Below are 14882 nucleotides of genomic sequence, written 5' to 3'. Positions count from 1 at the left end.
TGGCTGTTCATCTTGGATACATCTTTAGTGCAACCAAGCTAAACCAATTTGTTTTATATTAATTTGTACAATTACACTTGTTCTGGGACATTGACAGACTGAAGTTTCTAAGTTCCCATAAGGATCCTACTGACAGTATGGAATCCTATCACCCATTCGCATCTGATAATAACTTTTTCAGATTTGACATCAGAAGAGAAGCTGGATTTCCTCATGGTTAGAGGTGAGAAATTGCTTGCATAGCAATAAAGGTATTCATTAAAAGCCCAGCTATGGGAGGATTTTGAGAGTGGTGCGTGTGTGACTGACACACTGACACACAGAGTCAGTTTCCTTATTTCTTGTATGTTCAAAATATTCCCTGTCATGTTTTTTTTGCCAAAGTAGGCAATTCATTAATTTCATATCCTCTATTCTTGTCTGTGCTTTACAAACGCTTCACGTTTGCCTCCACTGATGTACCTACAGTGACAACACTTATTCCTCCCTGGCTTTGGAGCTGGTGAGCAGTGTGCATATGTGTCCTCTCCTACCACATAATCTAGGTCAATGTTTTACTCATCTGCTTTTCTCCTCTAATGTGTTGCTCTCACCTGTAAAGACAGCTTACAGAAAGCAACTGCCTTTGGATTGGAATGAGTTCTGAACAATTTCCAGATGTTTTTCTTTTTCCTAAAGCATTTCTGGGCTATTTTTGCACAGATCCTCTGTTTATTTACATATTTTCTGTGGTGTATTGTGAAGGCACTGATTTTCCTTTTTCTCCCTATACTGTTTTGTCTTTGTAATATTTATGCAGCAATTTGTCTCAAATACCCAGGGGATTATTGTTTGTTTTACTATAGCATGATAACTAATCCTTCTAAGATTATTGTTTAAATTATTTTTTCCTTTCTTGTGGTGTCTCAAGTAGAGAATTACAGCAGGTTCAGAAATCAGGTATGCTTTGCTGCACTGAGGAAATCTTGTCTGTAGATCTTAGATGTACAAATATTGTTTAGACATGCTCTGTGCATGTCATACTAGATGGTACAAAATGCAGGATCAGCACAAATTGAGTCCTTGAGAAGGGAGAGATGCTGTTAAATAACATTCCCTGTAGGGGAATGGCTTTGGACTCCTGTTAAAGCCAGCCTTTGAAATCCTATATCAATAAAATATTGCCATGGCAGGGAAGGTCAGTTTATGAAATGAGTACAAAAACTTGTATTCTCTTTACTTTAACAGCAAGGGTAATTTCTACCAGTTGGCATAGGATTCATTTCCTGTAACAGAAAGCAGGATTTCCTAAATTTGTTTCCTGTGCACACTGCCATTTAGAAGTCTTGAAGTATCTTTATTCAGATATCAGTTACAGCCTTGGGGCTCTGCAAGCCAGTTGTCAGTTGTAGCCATACAGTAACTAACAGGGGAAATGAAATAGATATAATCTGATCAGAGATAAGAGTGCCTGGGATTCCTGGGCAAATAGTCTTTAACCCTGACAACCCTCTGCAGCTGCCAGGACATGAAAGGGTGGACGGATCAATTGGCTTCTGCCTCTTGTCTGTCTGCCTAGGCAACTCTAAATGGGACATTTGTAGAGCAACTCATGGCACAGAAGGATCAATTTGTCTCTTTAGAATGAAATTTATTAGTCGATACCCACTTCAGTGGTGGCTTGGATAATTCGATTGTTGGAAAGAGCAAAGTTTGGGGGGGATACTGCCCTGAGCTGCTGTAGCTGCTCTGCTTTGTAGTGCTCAGATCTGTAACTGACTTGGTCTGGATGAAGCCGCAAACTCCTGGAGTGTGGTCAGGGACTTTATTGATTTCCCCTCATCACTGAGTGTGGGCAGTCTTGAAGGTGTTGGAGGGATTTCAAGCTAGCTTTTAGATCTCCTCAGTTTAAGCTGTAAGCATATCTTTGTATATTGAATGTTTCTCATCTTTTCACTGTGACTGGGTGCACCTCTAGTTATCTGTTTGCACAGCACAGATTAAACCTCTCCTGCCTCACACTGAACTGAAAACATGCTCCCAGTCCTGGGGTGCCCAGACCCTGCCAGAAGAGCCACCAAGGCTTTCATTGCTATTAGTGCTGTCCACTAGTGCCACCGCACTTCCCAGAGGCCAGGGCCATTGTGTTGCTTGCTAAATGGGGATGGTCATTTCAGTGCTTTTAGTACATCAGATAGGAACCCTTCAAAATTATACAACTTTCCCCCCTCAGTAATCATTCATTCAGTACTAAGAGGCTGGGAAGTGGCATGTTCAAAGGGGTCAGCACCACTTCCCTCTGATGCTGAATGCGGTTCACCTGGAGAGCCATTAAGGGCTGACAGGACCCATGCCTTCTTGGAACAGCATGGCAGAAGGGAATTTCTTTCATTATTCTTCCCCTTGCATTGAGGTACCTTTCTCTGGTCTTTGGGCCATCCAGAATGACTGGTGTGGTGCAGTGCAATGCAGTTAGTTTGAAGCGTGTCATGTTCCTGACGCAGCACCTCTGACGTGATGCTCATCCATTTGTTCCTCTGCCCAAGGCTTTTCTTCTGGGAAGTTGAAATGCTTCCTGACATTGGATTTAAATGAGACGCTGACGGGGAAGGAGGGAGGAGGTGTCTGTGAAAGTAAGTAGTGAAGGAGACGCTTTAATGGGCTGAGCTGAGAGCAGAGATTTGTATCTTCAGACATTTGCAGCTTTCCAACATAGGCAAATCAACAGCCAGCGCTGTGCACACTGACCATCACTTAACATCACACTGTGAAAAAGTCTCAAGAATTATTTATTAACCAAAATATTAGAAACCCAAACTCTATCTCAGCTCTGGCAGACTGTTAAGAGGATTATCTAACCACACACTTTAATGCACCAAGGAAACTTTTGAAAAAGATAAGCTTGAAAGAGCCTCTGATCTGCTCTAATCTTTGTGACTATGCCTGCAAGAACTTGCTAATATCAAACCAAATATTGATACAATTGATATAAAGGTCTCTCAAGGTAAAGCCAACTCAACAATTTTTTTTTTTTTTTAACCTGGGACTTAAGACTACTTTATGAAAGGAAAAATTTATTTTAGGCTGTCTTTTAAGCCTAAATTGTGGATGAAAGGGAGCCAGGTTCACAAAAGATCTTCCAGTTATACCCAATTGTATCATCTAGTAAAATCTTGACTCAATATAAGTGTTTATAGATTTAATTTTTTTATCTGTATCTTGTGTATGTGATTTCCCAAAATATATTCTGTTTTTGCTGAAGGTATTTATGGTCACTTAAGGCAGTAAGGGCAAACCTGGAAGGCACAAGAAATAAATAACCTTCAAGTCAGCAGCAACCAATGTGCACAGCACTCTCATGCCTTTGAAAATGTCACTGTAAAATACTTCCAGTATTTCATGTCTGTTTGGAGAAAGTATCCCTTGATCCTTTCTGGAGGCCAGTGATATATGGGCTCATGTCAGCTGCTGCTCCCATCCATTACTGCCAAGACAGTTTCTAGAATTAAACTCCCATATCTCAGCAGGCTTATTCTTAGATGGATGTGTCAGCTGAGGTGGGATTTGTGGAGGGATCATCAGGGAAGCAAAATGAAGATTTTTGGTCTTCTGTCATGGCTCTGGTTGTGATCTAGAGAAAGCTTGTAAATAATTTAGTGTTGTAGGTCCTTAAATACTAGAAGCTGCAATCTAAATGATACCTGTGTGAGGTCAGTTAAATGAGTTCTGATGTGTACTTTGAGTTTGTTGGGCATTTTTGGTTTGTTTGTTTAATGTTTGGTGATAACAGGTTCTCTGGTAAGAGGTGTCTGTGAGCCAGCCTTCAGCTGTCTTGCTGATCAGTACAGAGGTTGAAAGTTGGTGATGAACTGTTAGTACAACACAGAGCTCCTTTTGTTTTCTTGTTTTTCAATATGAATTTTTAATGTGCTCTGCATCAATCAGTGTTCCTGGCTCTGATAGTGTAAATCCAGCCTGAACACATCGTTTTCAGTTCTTGTTTTTATAAACAGGAAGCTGGGGAATAGCACATTCAAAAAGTAAAGGGTTTTACCTGATGTGCCCAAGGAAGGTTTGGGCACTCCAGGCCTGGGCAGAGTGCACTTGTGCCTGCCTGCTGAAGAAGAGTGTGCCAGTGGAAGGCAGGGAGCCAGCCTCCTACTGCTGAGAGTCCAGGACAGCCTGGCAGCTGAAGCAGGCAGCAGCAGGTCTGTCCAAACCCTGTAAATACTGTTAGTGAGCTTCTGGCTTCAGGAAATGCCCCCTAGAAAGAACCATACAGGAGCACCTGTGTGTATGAACAGATCCGTTCTATAGCACCATTAACGACTAAACACTTCTTTGCAGCCCCCACCTGCTTCTCCTTCCTCTCTGCTGTGCCTCAGGGGAGATGTGGCGTGGGCTGGCTGCCCTCATCGTGGCCTTCTCCTCTCAGGTGGCCCTGGTGCAGTGGACCGAGAGCGTGGGCTTGACGCTGGTGGGCAGAGACCAGTCCTCCGTGCAGCTGAGGACACCGGGTGGCCACATCCTGAACTTCACCATCCTGCAGATCTTCCCCTTCACTTACGAGAGCAAGCGCATGGGGATCATCGTTCGGGTAAGCAGCTTCGGGTGAGCTCTTCTGTCTTGGGGAATCTCCTGCTAATGCATCATGAATCACAAAGAACACTTGCTCAGCTCTGCTGCCCTTCCCAGCTCAGTTCTGCAGTCTCTGTAAGCTCAGGCTATGTGCTGGTTCTGTTTTGAGCTAACAGCGTCTCACTGCCAGGTTGGTTTGCTGATACTTCCTTTTTCTTGGCCATATTTGGCTGGAAGTGCTCTGAAACATTGTTAGTTTATTGATGTTGGTTCCTTGCTCAAAATGATGGAGCCTAAGCCTTAGGCAGTCAGGATGGTGTGTCCTCTGCAGCTTTGGTTTCTTCCAGCTGTTCCTTCCCGTTCCTGTTTTCAATTCACCTGGTACTCTGGGCTGTGTTTCTGCCATACAGCTCCCTGCATAGGTTGTGCACACATCACTGAGGACAGTGTCAGATTGGGGATGAGTGTCCAGCCAGGCCATCAGCCGATGCTGCCACCAGCTGTGGAAGTAACTCCTCAATAATATACCAGGGTCTCCAGAGTGGTGCTGGGAAGGACAACTCAAGCATTTCTGTCTGTGAAACCAATAGTTCTGGGGAATCTGCAGAACAGTGGGAGAGGATTTTTGCTGTGAGTGTGCTGGGTGGAACAAGACATAGCAGTGACTGGTAAGACATTTGAGAGTTAAAATCTGAGTGCTTTGGATGTGTGTGTGGAAACAAAGCTCAGCAGCTTTGATAATCAGCAGAGATGCCATGTTATCTCTCAGGAAGTCTTGAAGCCAGCACTGCCAGCAAAAGAAACAGCCGAGTTACTTGTGGACTCAACTTTTGTGTCCCTTTCCCCAGTGACTGACAGTGAGGAGAAAGCGGAGCTTGGTAGGGCCAAGACTCCTCTCTCCAGGGCAGCAGACACCAGCAGTGTCCTGGAGAAGCCAAGCTGGTGTTGTGTTTTCATCTGACAAAGGTCCTGTCCTTCCTGTCAGGTCCATGTCATGATCATGCTGGCAGATTTGGAGGGGCTGTGTCATTGACTGAGGCTATGACTTGACTTAGCTCACAGGTGCTTTCTCTACCTTGGGGTCCGTCAGGAGCAGGAACCTGAGCAGATTCCCAGATCCAGCTTACACTGCATCTCCAAAGCAGTCTTGGTGGTATAACAGGGGCTGATGGAGACGGCAGCAAGTGGAGAGGAGGAAGGGGATCCTGGACTGATTGCAACAACAAATAACTTTAGGATATTGTTAGTGGTTTTGTGGAAGTGCTTCCCAGCTGTCTGCCAGGCTTTGAAAGTCTTCTCAGACCCCATGGAAATGCAGCACTACAGGAGACAGCACTTGTAGCTACCTGGAACTGTGGAGGTTGGGGTTTAGGTTGGTTGGTTGTTTTGTTGTTGATTTGTTTGGTGTTTTTTAAGCTTTTTGACAGAGCCCACAGCCATGCTGAGAACAGTGTCATGAGCAGGGTTTTAAAAATAGCTGAGTTAAGGTAAAAGGCTGCATTTGTACAAGTACCTTCAGCAGCAGCAGCAGGCATTGCATACACTAAGTACATGCCCAGATGAAATTGCACCCATGATGTTGTGGTTTTATCTAGGAATACAATATAAGATTGGACTCTTAGGGGAAAAAAAACCACACCAAAAAAAAAAAGTAAAAAAAGAAAAGTTAAAAGTGTGGTTGTTAAAAACAGTTGAGAGCAGTTGTTGCCATTAGTTTTCACGATAGTGCTAAAAAAAATCAATGTTAGTATGATAAACAAATCCAGCTATAGGAAGTTGCTTCCATTTGCCTGTGAAACAAGCAAAGTGAAGCAGTCTGAATATTTCATTTGGAGATAATTAAAACATCCTTGTTATTTTTTACTGAGACAGATAATTGGTACCAGGAATCTAAAATATGAATATTTTGTAATGTAATCCAGTGCAGGATATGATTTGTTTTGTCATTCCATGGGATCTGCAGCCTTGTAATTCAGGGTGGGGAGAACAGGGAAACTTGGTGGGGGTTTCTCTTATTTTTTACTTTTTCCTTCTTTTTCACCTTCTGTTTGTGGTAAAACTGGGTTGCTGCATGCTTATTTTGGGGTCTCTGGAAATAGGGTATAAAATTATCTTCAGCCTTACGTATTTTTAAGTTGCAACAGTAGGAGGAGCAGCCTTTGTTTTGAGTTAGAAGCAGTTGGGATCAGTATTGCACATGTGGGCATCATTGACAACAGATTAATTTGGTCTGCTTTAATGGCTCATGTTTGGTGACTTCACGAATCTGAACTTCTCTGGACCACTGGAAGAGCACAGCCCCTGTTAGAAACAGCACCTTGAAAGGATAATATAAAATGGAGCAATGAAATGGCTATATTGAACAACAAAAAAAATTCTGAAGGACTTCAGTATTCCTGTTAATGAGATTTGGTGATAAAGATGGATTTGTAGTATGTGCACATAATTTTTACAAACCCAAGAAGAAAAAGCTGTGTTTAATGCACATTGAAAATTGTCAAAGCTCATGCAAATGGCTGTACTTGTTATATCTTACCTGAGTATTTTGGACCTGGATCTCCTGTTGCTCAAGGAACTATTTTTAAGTTCTGGATCATATACCACAGTAAAGTGTAGGGGGAGACAAATTTGTATTTCAAGATGTCCTAGGCTTTAGGATATTAAAAACATTCCTGCGGGCAGAAATGTTAGTTGAATTAGGCTGATAGGCTGAGCTTGTACAAAGTCATCAGTGTCAATTCTGTGAATGTAGAGATCTGACCAAATGCCATTGAAGCACACAGTTGTGCAGTCCCACAAATGTCTCAGAGTGCATGGGATAGCTGCAACAAGTACAGTGCATGTTTGTGTAAATTCTTCAGAGTAGGTATATTTACAGTGAAAATTATGTGGAGACTTCAGGCAACCTTTTCAAAACCTAGAATAAAAGTATTACCAATAAAAGAGGGAGGACTAAATGACTTCCCTCCCCATCGCTTACTGTAAGCGCAGACTTTTGATGATGCTGTTTTATTAGGTATAAGAAGGGGGCGAAGCATTGAAGCCAGGGCATGCTTCATTAAATTGTGTTCATATGCTCAACAGAGAAGTGGATGCCCTGAAATGTTCTCCTCTAACTGGAAAAGAGTTCTCTTTTTTTTTTTTTTCCCCTCTCTCATTCCTTTTGAATTATCTATTATCTATATCATCCCATATCAAGGAAGAAGATTATTTCTGTTTTGGACTTCTGTATGTAGAATATTACTGCTGCCAAAATCAGCAAAACTCCCACTTGTGGTCAGTGGGAGCAACATCAGGACCAGATTCTGACTAAATGCTGTTAATAGAAGCATTGGCCCCCTCTCTATTGTGCTTGTTAATTCAGTGTCTTTATCTTGCAGCCACTGAGGTGCTGCTCAGCCACTGAAATCAGCTCCTTCTGTATCCTGTGCAGAAGTAGGGTTTGAGTAGCAGATGCTGGCTACCTGGATATTAATAGGCCATGTCCCTGTGTACTCCAAAATAATATCTTCAAGCAGGACTTTTGTTTAAAAAAAAAAAAAAAAGTTTATAAATAGGCAGTTGTCAAGTAAGATTTTATTTTATTTCACATATATGTATGCATGTGTGGGCACACCATTTGGGTTCAATCCACGACTTGGAAGGTGTTTACCTCTTCAGTATATCTTCTAAAACCGTGCTGCTTTAAAAAAAAAAAAAGGAGAAATAAAGAGTGGGAAGGTAGCCTGAAGTATTCAGAAGATAACAGATAACAGTTAGTATTTAGGGAGGGGTGGGAAGGAGAGAAACTGCAGAATGAAGCTGCACTCAGGATTACAGTGAGTAGAATTCAAATAGTAATATTTTCTGATCAACTGTACAGATGTTGCCTATTCTTATAAACTGTAATTTTTTCAGCTAGCAGGAGCCATGGTGATCATCTTGCTATGCATCCTGTACAATCTGGGTATTGAGTTTCAGTAAGTGATTCATGTGTCCAGCCCAGTAACGCTGTTACGGAGGTCCTTGGCAGAGGCACCCATCTCCCCTGGTGGTTCTGGCTCCTGTAAAAAGAGCTCCTTCAACACATAACTTTTAGTAAATAAAGTAGTAGTTAATATTGAAAACAAGTAGCAGATGTTGCCTCGTTTGGGATATTTTTTTGCAATATCTACTTGTTTACTGGTGACCAATTGTAATTTCTGTAGCTGATTATTTCAGTTCTAAGTCTTCTACCAAAGCAGCCAACTCTTCAGCATACTGTCTACTGTCTTGTCTTCTCCTTGAAAGAAGACCTGTTTGCTTGACCACAATATTTTCCATTCTTCTTTTTCTTTGCCTTTTTTCTTTTTTTTGTTTTCTTTTTTTCCCCTTACCCATGAGGAATGATCTTTGTTGTAAAGCAAAGATAGTGCTATTGTCATATCTGGAATTGAAAGAAGTCTTTGAACTGTGGCCAGAGTCTCAGAGCACGGTGGAAAAAGATGCCTCTCCAAAACAATGTAACTGGCAAATCTCTGTGTAGATTTATAGTGTGATCTTACCATAATATGAGAACGCACTAACCTCCTACTGAACTCGGTGAGAGGAAATGACTAATGCAAGGAGATAGCTGATACAGTATTTATATTGGACAAAAAGTCTAAACTATCTTAAGCCAGTTCTGTAGCACGGGAAGTGGAGTCTTTATTCAGTTTCCTACAGAGATGTTGTTAGACACTTTTAAATCAAATAATTTAATAGATAAACCTTTACCTTTTGGCTACTATCAAAAATGTTGTGTTTTATTTAAGCAGATTCTAGTTGTTTTGGTAGAGTGACAAGCTTTTTGCTTTGGGGATATGGGATGTATGGATATCAGTGTATGAAGGCTGGATATTTCAGGACATTGAAACCATTCTTAAGCTTCATTATGAGAATCTTCCTTGTGAATAACTCCAAAAGCTTAGCAAAAATGCTCAGTAAAGGAGATTTGTTATCCTTGGCTACTTCTTCATTTTTCTATCAAATTCTCTTACTTCTTTGCATTTTTAGTATCCACATAAAGTGCTGGGTATCCTTGGCTACTTCTTCATTTTTCTATCAAATTCTCTTACTTCTTTGCATTTTTAGTATCCACATAAAGTGCTGGGTTTGGTTTCTTTTTTTTTTTTCTTTTTACTGTGGATGTAAACTCTTTTGCCAGTGCCACCTGGTAGCAGGCTTTTATTTACCAATTCAAACTCCGTGTGAGAACCTTCACCACTAGTTCCTGCCATGACAAAATAGACTGACATATATTAAATAGTGTGAGAATGAAAAAGTGTCCACTGTATTTTTAATTTTTTTTTTCCTTAGGTTCTTTTCCCTCTTCATTCACAACTGTCTATTTCCAGACCTTCCTGGGCTTTTTGGGTTTGCGTGTTAAGTTTATTTTCTTCCTAACCCTGGTGGCTATCTTGGTTTACGGAGCAGTTTGTTCCTTACTCATTGTTTTGTCTCCTTTGAGGAAATTGCCAGGGTTTCCATTAGCTTGTGATACTAATAGCTGTGACCTCCTTTGGTATCTGCCTGGTTAGGAGGGATTTTTTAATTTGTGGTAATGTAAATATGCTTTGCTTGCAGCCTACAAATTACTTGGATCAGATAAGGCAAGCAGCAATCTAACCTTTCTGCAGCAAGTCTAATCTTTAATTATTCTTATGGCATATAATGTAACAGAGAGGCTAAAGTAGAGTGATTTTTACTCTCAAGATTTGTGCATCGGGTAAGCATTCGGGTAAGCACGAAATAAATTTTCAGGGTGAGGGCTAAAAGTTATTCCAAAGGCACATGCAGTCAGGATTGAGAGGTGTCTGTGTGCAACTCACATGCTGCTGATTTAAAAGCTGATCATCCTTTTCTAAAGCATTAACTCATGCTAGGAGTTACCAAATTGCAACTGAGTAAGCATCTCCTTTTGGCCCCAAGATGCTAAGCCAGATGAACCTTCAGCCTGACCTAGTACAGACATTTTTGTGACTGATGTGCAGAAAATTCATCACTTAACTTGCTGAGGCCACCCCAACTATGAAGATACTGGCTCAGCTTAGACTCTTCTGTTTCTTATCTGCAGGATGAATCAACAGGAGAGATCACTTTCTACATGAAGGGGGCTGATGTGGTGATGGCTGCGATTGTGCAGTACAATGACTGGCTGGAAGAGGAGGTATGGGGCCATCTCTCCTACATACAGAGGGTTCCTCATGCAAGTGCTTTTCTTCTTCTAGGGCAACACATGACAAATCTTGTCCATGTGTCACGGAGGACATAACTGCTAAAACATGAGAGCCAGAAGGTCACTGATCTTAGCGATTCACTGGATTAGTCTTCAGCCAAATATATATGCAGAAACAGGGAAGTCAGAGGAAGAATTCAACATACTTCCTGCACAATAAGTCCTCTGAATAAAATGGGTTTTGCTCAAAACTGATTGCCACACAAGATCACCAAATTTCTTCTGGGCTTGATCCCGTGTCTGGATTTATTTTAGACTGAAAGGTCTCATTTCAAAACTACATTTGGCATCTTTGTGCTAGGATGTGTTTGTCAAGTTAGTAGTAATGCTAACAGAGAGTTCATAGCAGTAGCTTCAGTTAACTGATTCTCCCCACCCCAAACCTCTGGTGTTCAAAGGAACAACAATACCTTGATCGTATTTTAAAGAGTTGATGGCCAAAGATGTGATGTATACAAATCAAAGGCTTGTGTCCTTTCAGAGGCAGACAAAATAAGATTAATGAGGTTGTTTTTGCCACACTGGTATAACAGAGAGGACATTTTTGGTTTTGATCACTGGGATAGATTACAAACCATTGCAGATCTTTTTTTTTTTTCTCTTTTTTCCCTCCTGGGTTTATCATGCACTTTATCAGATGTTAGAGAAATGGGACGGTTATTTTCTTAACCTGCTATCTTACCTTGCCATCTCTGAATGCTGTGCATAAATCATCTTACTTGAGATGCAGTTTATGGTTTACAATGTGATACTTCTTTCCAGTGTGGTAACATGGCTCGCGAAGGCCTGAGGGTTCTTGTTGTAGCCAAGAAGTCTCTGACAGAAGAGCAGTATCAAGACTTTGAAGTAAGTTCTTATTTGTTTATTTTTTTCTTTGTTTTTAAACAGTTGCTGACGTGGTTCTCACAGAACTCTCATGATAATGCTACCTCTCATCTCTGCTCTGTCTGCTAGAATTGTCATTCTTCAATGTCTTGCTGGTCTTTTAATCAGAGTTGCTTTTTAAGTGGTATGTCTGAAACTGGATCCCAGCCAGGACACTCCAAAACCAGTTCCTGAATCCTGCCTCACAATCTTTTGTGGTTTTAAATTCTGCAAATATTCATCATTTGTTAGATAAGTTGTGTTTGTGTGGGGAAGTGTGTTGGCCTTTAATTTTTATTGTGGCATTCCAACACCCAGAGAAACTACAAACAACCAGAATATAACCCAGCCAGGCTCCATGGAAACACAGGCTTCATGCCTGGGATTTGTTAGACAGGTCTCTACACACAGCACTCATTTGCTTACCCCAGGCAGGCAAACTGTGAAGGAGAACTCTTGAGTTAAATGCAGAGATGAGACAGTGGAAACACTTAGGATTCTCTGTTGCCATTGTTTGTAGATGTGTTAGTTGCGGAAACCTTGGCTTAGAGCTGCGGTGCGAGGGAGTCTCTGCAGGTGTCACTTCAGCAGCTGCTGTGCAGTTGTGTGCACAAGGACCTGCTGTGCACCATGCTGCCTGGTTGGACCAGGACAGGGACAAAACAGCAACAACTTCTGAGGTGTTTACCACCTTATTCTGTGTTTGCCTCTTGTTTGCCAGCTGTTACTGGGGGCATCCCTGAAAGGTAGTCAAGAGAAGGAGGTTAGCTGGATAACTGTTATGCTGGTCAGCCCTGCATGCCACGAAAACGTAGGCTGGCTGCCAGAGTGATTGTGGCTGTGTCTGCTCTGTCCCCAGGCACGCTATGTCCAGGCAAAGCTGAGTGTGCACGACCGCTCCCTCAAGGTAGCCACAGTCATCGAGAGCCTGGAGATGGAGATGGAGCTGCTGTGTCTCACTGGCGTGGAGGATCAGCTGCAGACAGACGTCAGACCCACTCTGGAGACACTGAGAAATGCTGGCATTAAGGTCTGCCTAAGCTCTTGTTACTCCTAGCAGGAACACTTAGACCCTCTGGACTATGTGATAATGTCCTACAGACAATAAATGAAGACAGTCTGGGGACCCGGTCAAGGGAAACGTTTCACCAGGTGCCCTTTGTGAGTTGCAACAGTGGGACTGGCTGGTGATTTTTAAACATCTCTTTGGGAACAGAACATCCTGGAAGTAGTAAATGTTAACACATGAAATCATGTCATCTTTTGGCCTTTTCTTCCCCTGATATGCTCTGGCTCCTTCTGGAGGGAAACCGAGTGCATAGGCAGGAGGGTAGCTACGGGAGGTTTCTGGGCAATTGTTTCTTTCAGATAGTTGCATGAAACAAGACTGGCTTGGATGTGTTAGGTCTCTGGTGAATTGAACTCCGGCGCTGGGGCTGAAGTTGTGCACATCCATGTATCCGTGTGGCCACTAGAGGGTGCCTGAGCCAAGAGAATCACGGACTGGACTTTCCCCCCCCCCCCCGCCCTCCCAGCTTTTTGGACTCTGACGTCTAAGACTCAGATACCTACAGCCTGAGCTGTGCTCAGCGGTGAGGGAACCACTGTAATGCCTGCTTAGTTTCCCTATCTGAAAACTTGTCAGTCAGGTCCTGGACTTGGAAGAGGAGGAAGAGAAAATATTAATATTCAGATTTGGGCAAGAAAAGTATGCAAAAGGTTCTGATTGCTGTTTCCCTGCTTTGAGTAGCCAAGTGAATAAAAATTCTTGCGCTGTGCTGTGAATCTAAAGCAGGGATATGTTTCTGGGATTTGGGTAGGAAGTAGAATTCAAGGCTTGGGACAAGCTTCCAAAAATGCTCTCTGCTTAGAGCCATCCCTGTTTGGAGCAGAGAAGTGAGGCCAGCAGAATCAGACAGAGCTTCTTAGCAGCATTGTGGCTTTCTCCCCATACAGCGTAGTCCTTGCCAGTTATTCCAGAGTGGTTAAATTTTTTCTCTTCACCTTGGCTGGAGTCAGTGTCAGGGTGTGGAGCATGTCCTTACACAGTGAGTGCAGCACTGCTGAGCACTCCCTGCAATGGTATGTTCCTTAGGGTGCTGCATGCGAGGCATAAATCAAGAGTGAATGCAGTCTTGTAATTCATTGCAGGGACCATCTTGTTAAGATCAAATCTCTTTCCAGTCTCAGATTATTAAACAAATAAGTGAGTCTTTGTGTGGTTTGGGGGTTTGGTTTAGGTTTTGGTTGGTTCCGGGGTGGGTTTTGAGTTTTTGGGGAGGGGTAGGTTGCTTGGTTTATTGTTGGGTTTTGGGGTTTTTGTTATTGTTGTTTAAGAATATTTAACTATACTATCTTGAAAGAATGAAAACACCAGTGGAAAAAAACCCCAACAAACTCCAATATATTTACAATATTGAGGGAATTCCGTGCCAGATTATAGCAGGGTATTGCTGCTGACATTGCTTTCTAACTCCCCCTCTCACCAGCACAAAATAAAAGGAGCAGTGTATTTTTTTTTTTTAATCTAAAAAAAAAAAATCTTAACCAAGTTAGTCTGTTCCAGACGCACACATCAGCAGTGAGCTAACCCCAGTTGCATCATCCACATTTCAGGCAGGGCCATGAGGGATCTTTCTGTGGCAGGGCCTGCTTATTTCAGTGTACAAAAAATAGCTGGGGTGGGACACATTAACACATGCATGTGCGTTCTTTAGCTTGCTTTTTGTAGGTTTAGCAGCAGAATCTTGAAATAATGCAGGTGGGGAAAAAATATTATACATAGTTTGTAACTTTTCAGCCTCTTTAAAAGCTTCGCTTTCTTTCATCTGTGAGAATTTTCCTGTACATTTTAAAACAGGGCTTTAAAAAAAAACTAATTTGTGTATATATATTCTAACAGTCCTTTTATATGCCTGAACTGGCAGGTGGTACTTCTGGATGTCATGCAGACATGGTTGTTAAGTTTTGTATTTAATACATTACATATTTGGATTTTAGGTGTGGATGCTGACAGGGGATAAGTTAGAGACAGCCACGTGTACAGCCAAGAATGCACATTTGGTGACACGGACACAGGACATCCACATATTCAGACTAGTGAGTGACACCCTCAATACCCCTCTCTCAAAACTTGCTTGGGACCCCAAATTCTGGGAAAGGAGAGCTGCTGAGATCACAACTGTTTCCCAGCAGCAGACCCAGAATATTTTTATTCTTTTGACCC

The 14882-nt window shown here is 42.1% G+C and overlaps 1 protein-coding gene across 1 annotated transcript in view; it reads left to right on the top strand.

The window, feature by feature from the left end:
• Positions 1-14882, top strand: part of ATP9A (ATPase phospholipid transporting 9A (putative)) — a 57871-nt gene that overhangs the window by 33835 nt on the left and 9154 nt on the right. Inside the window, exons 15-19 of the mRNA XM_054391778.1 lie at positions 4415-4576; positions 10631-10723; positions 11555-11638; positions 12516-12686; positions 14657-14755. Of these exons, the coding sequence (XP_054247753.1) occupies positions 4415-4576; positions 10631-10723; positions 11555-11638; positions 12516-12686; positions 14657-14755 (609 nt within the window). The remainder of the gene's footprint in view (positions 1-4414; positions 4577-10630; positions 10724-11554; positions 11639-12515; positions 12687-14656; positions 14756-14882) is intronic.

The sequence above is a fragment of the Indicator indicator genome, chromosome 24 (assembly GCF_027791375.1).
Source record: "Indicator indicator isolate 239-I01 chromosome 24, UM_Iind_1.1, whole genome shotgun sequence".
Taxonomy (NCBI): domain Eukaryota; kingdom Metazoa; phylum Chordata; class Aves; order Piciformes; family Indicatoridae; genus Indicator; species Indicator indicator.
This window is presented reverse-complemented; position numbering and strand designations above follow the sequence as displayed.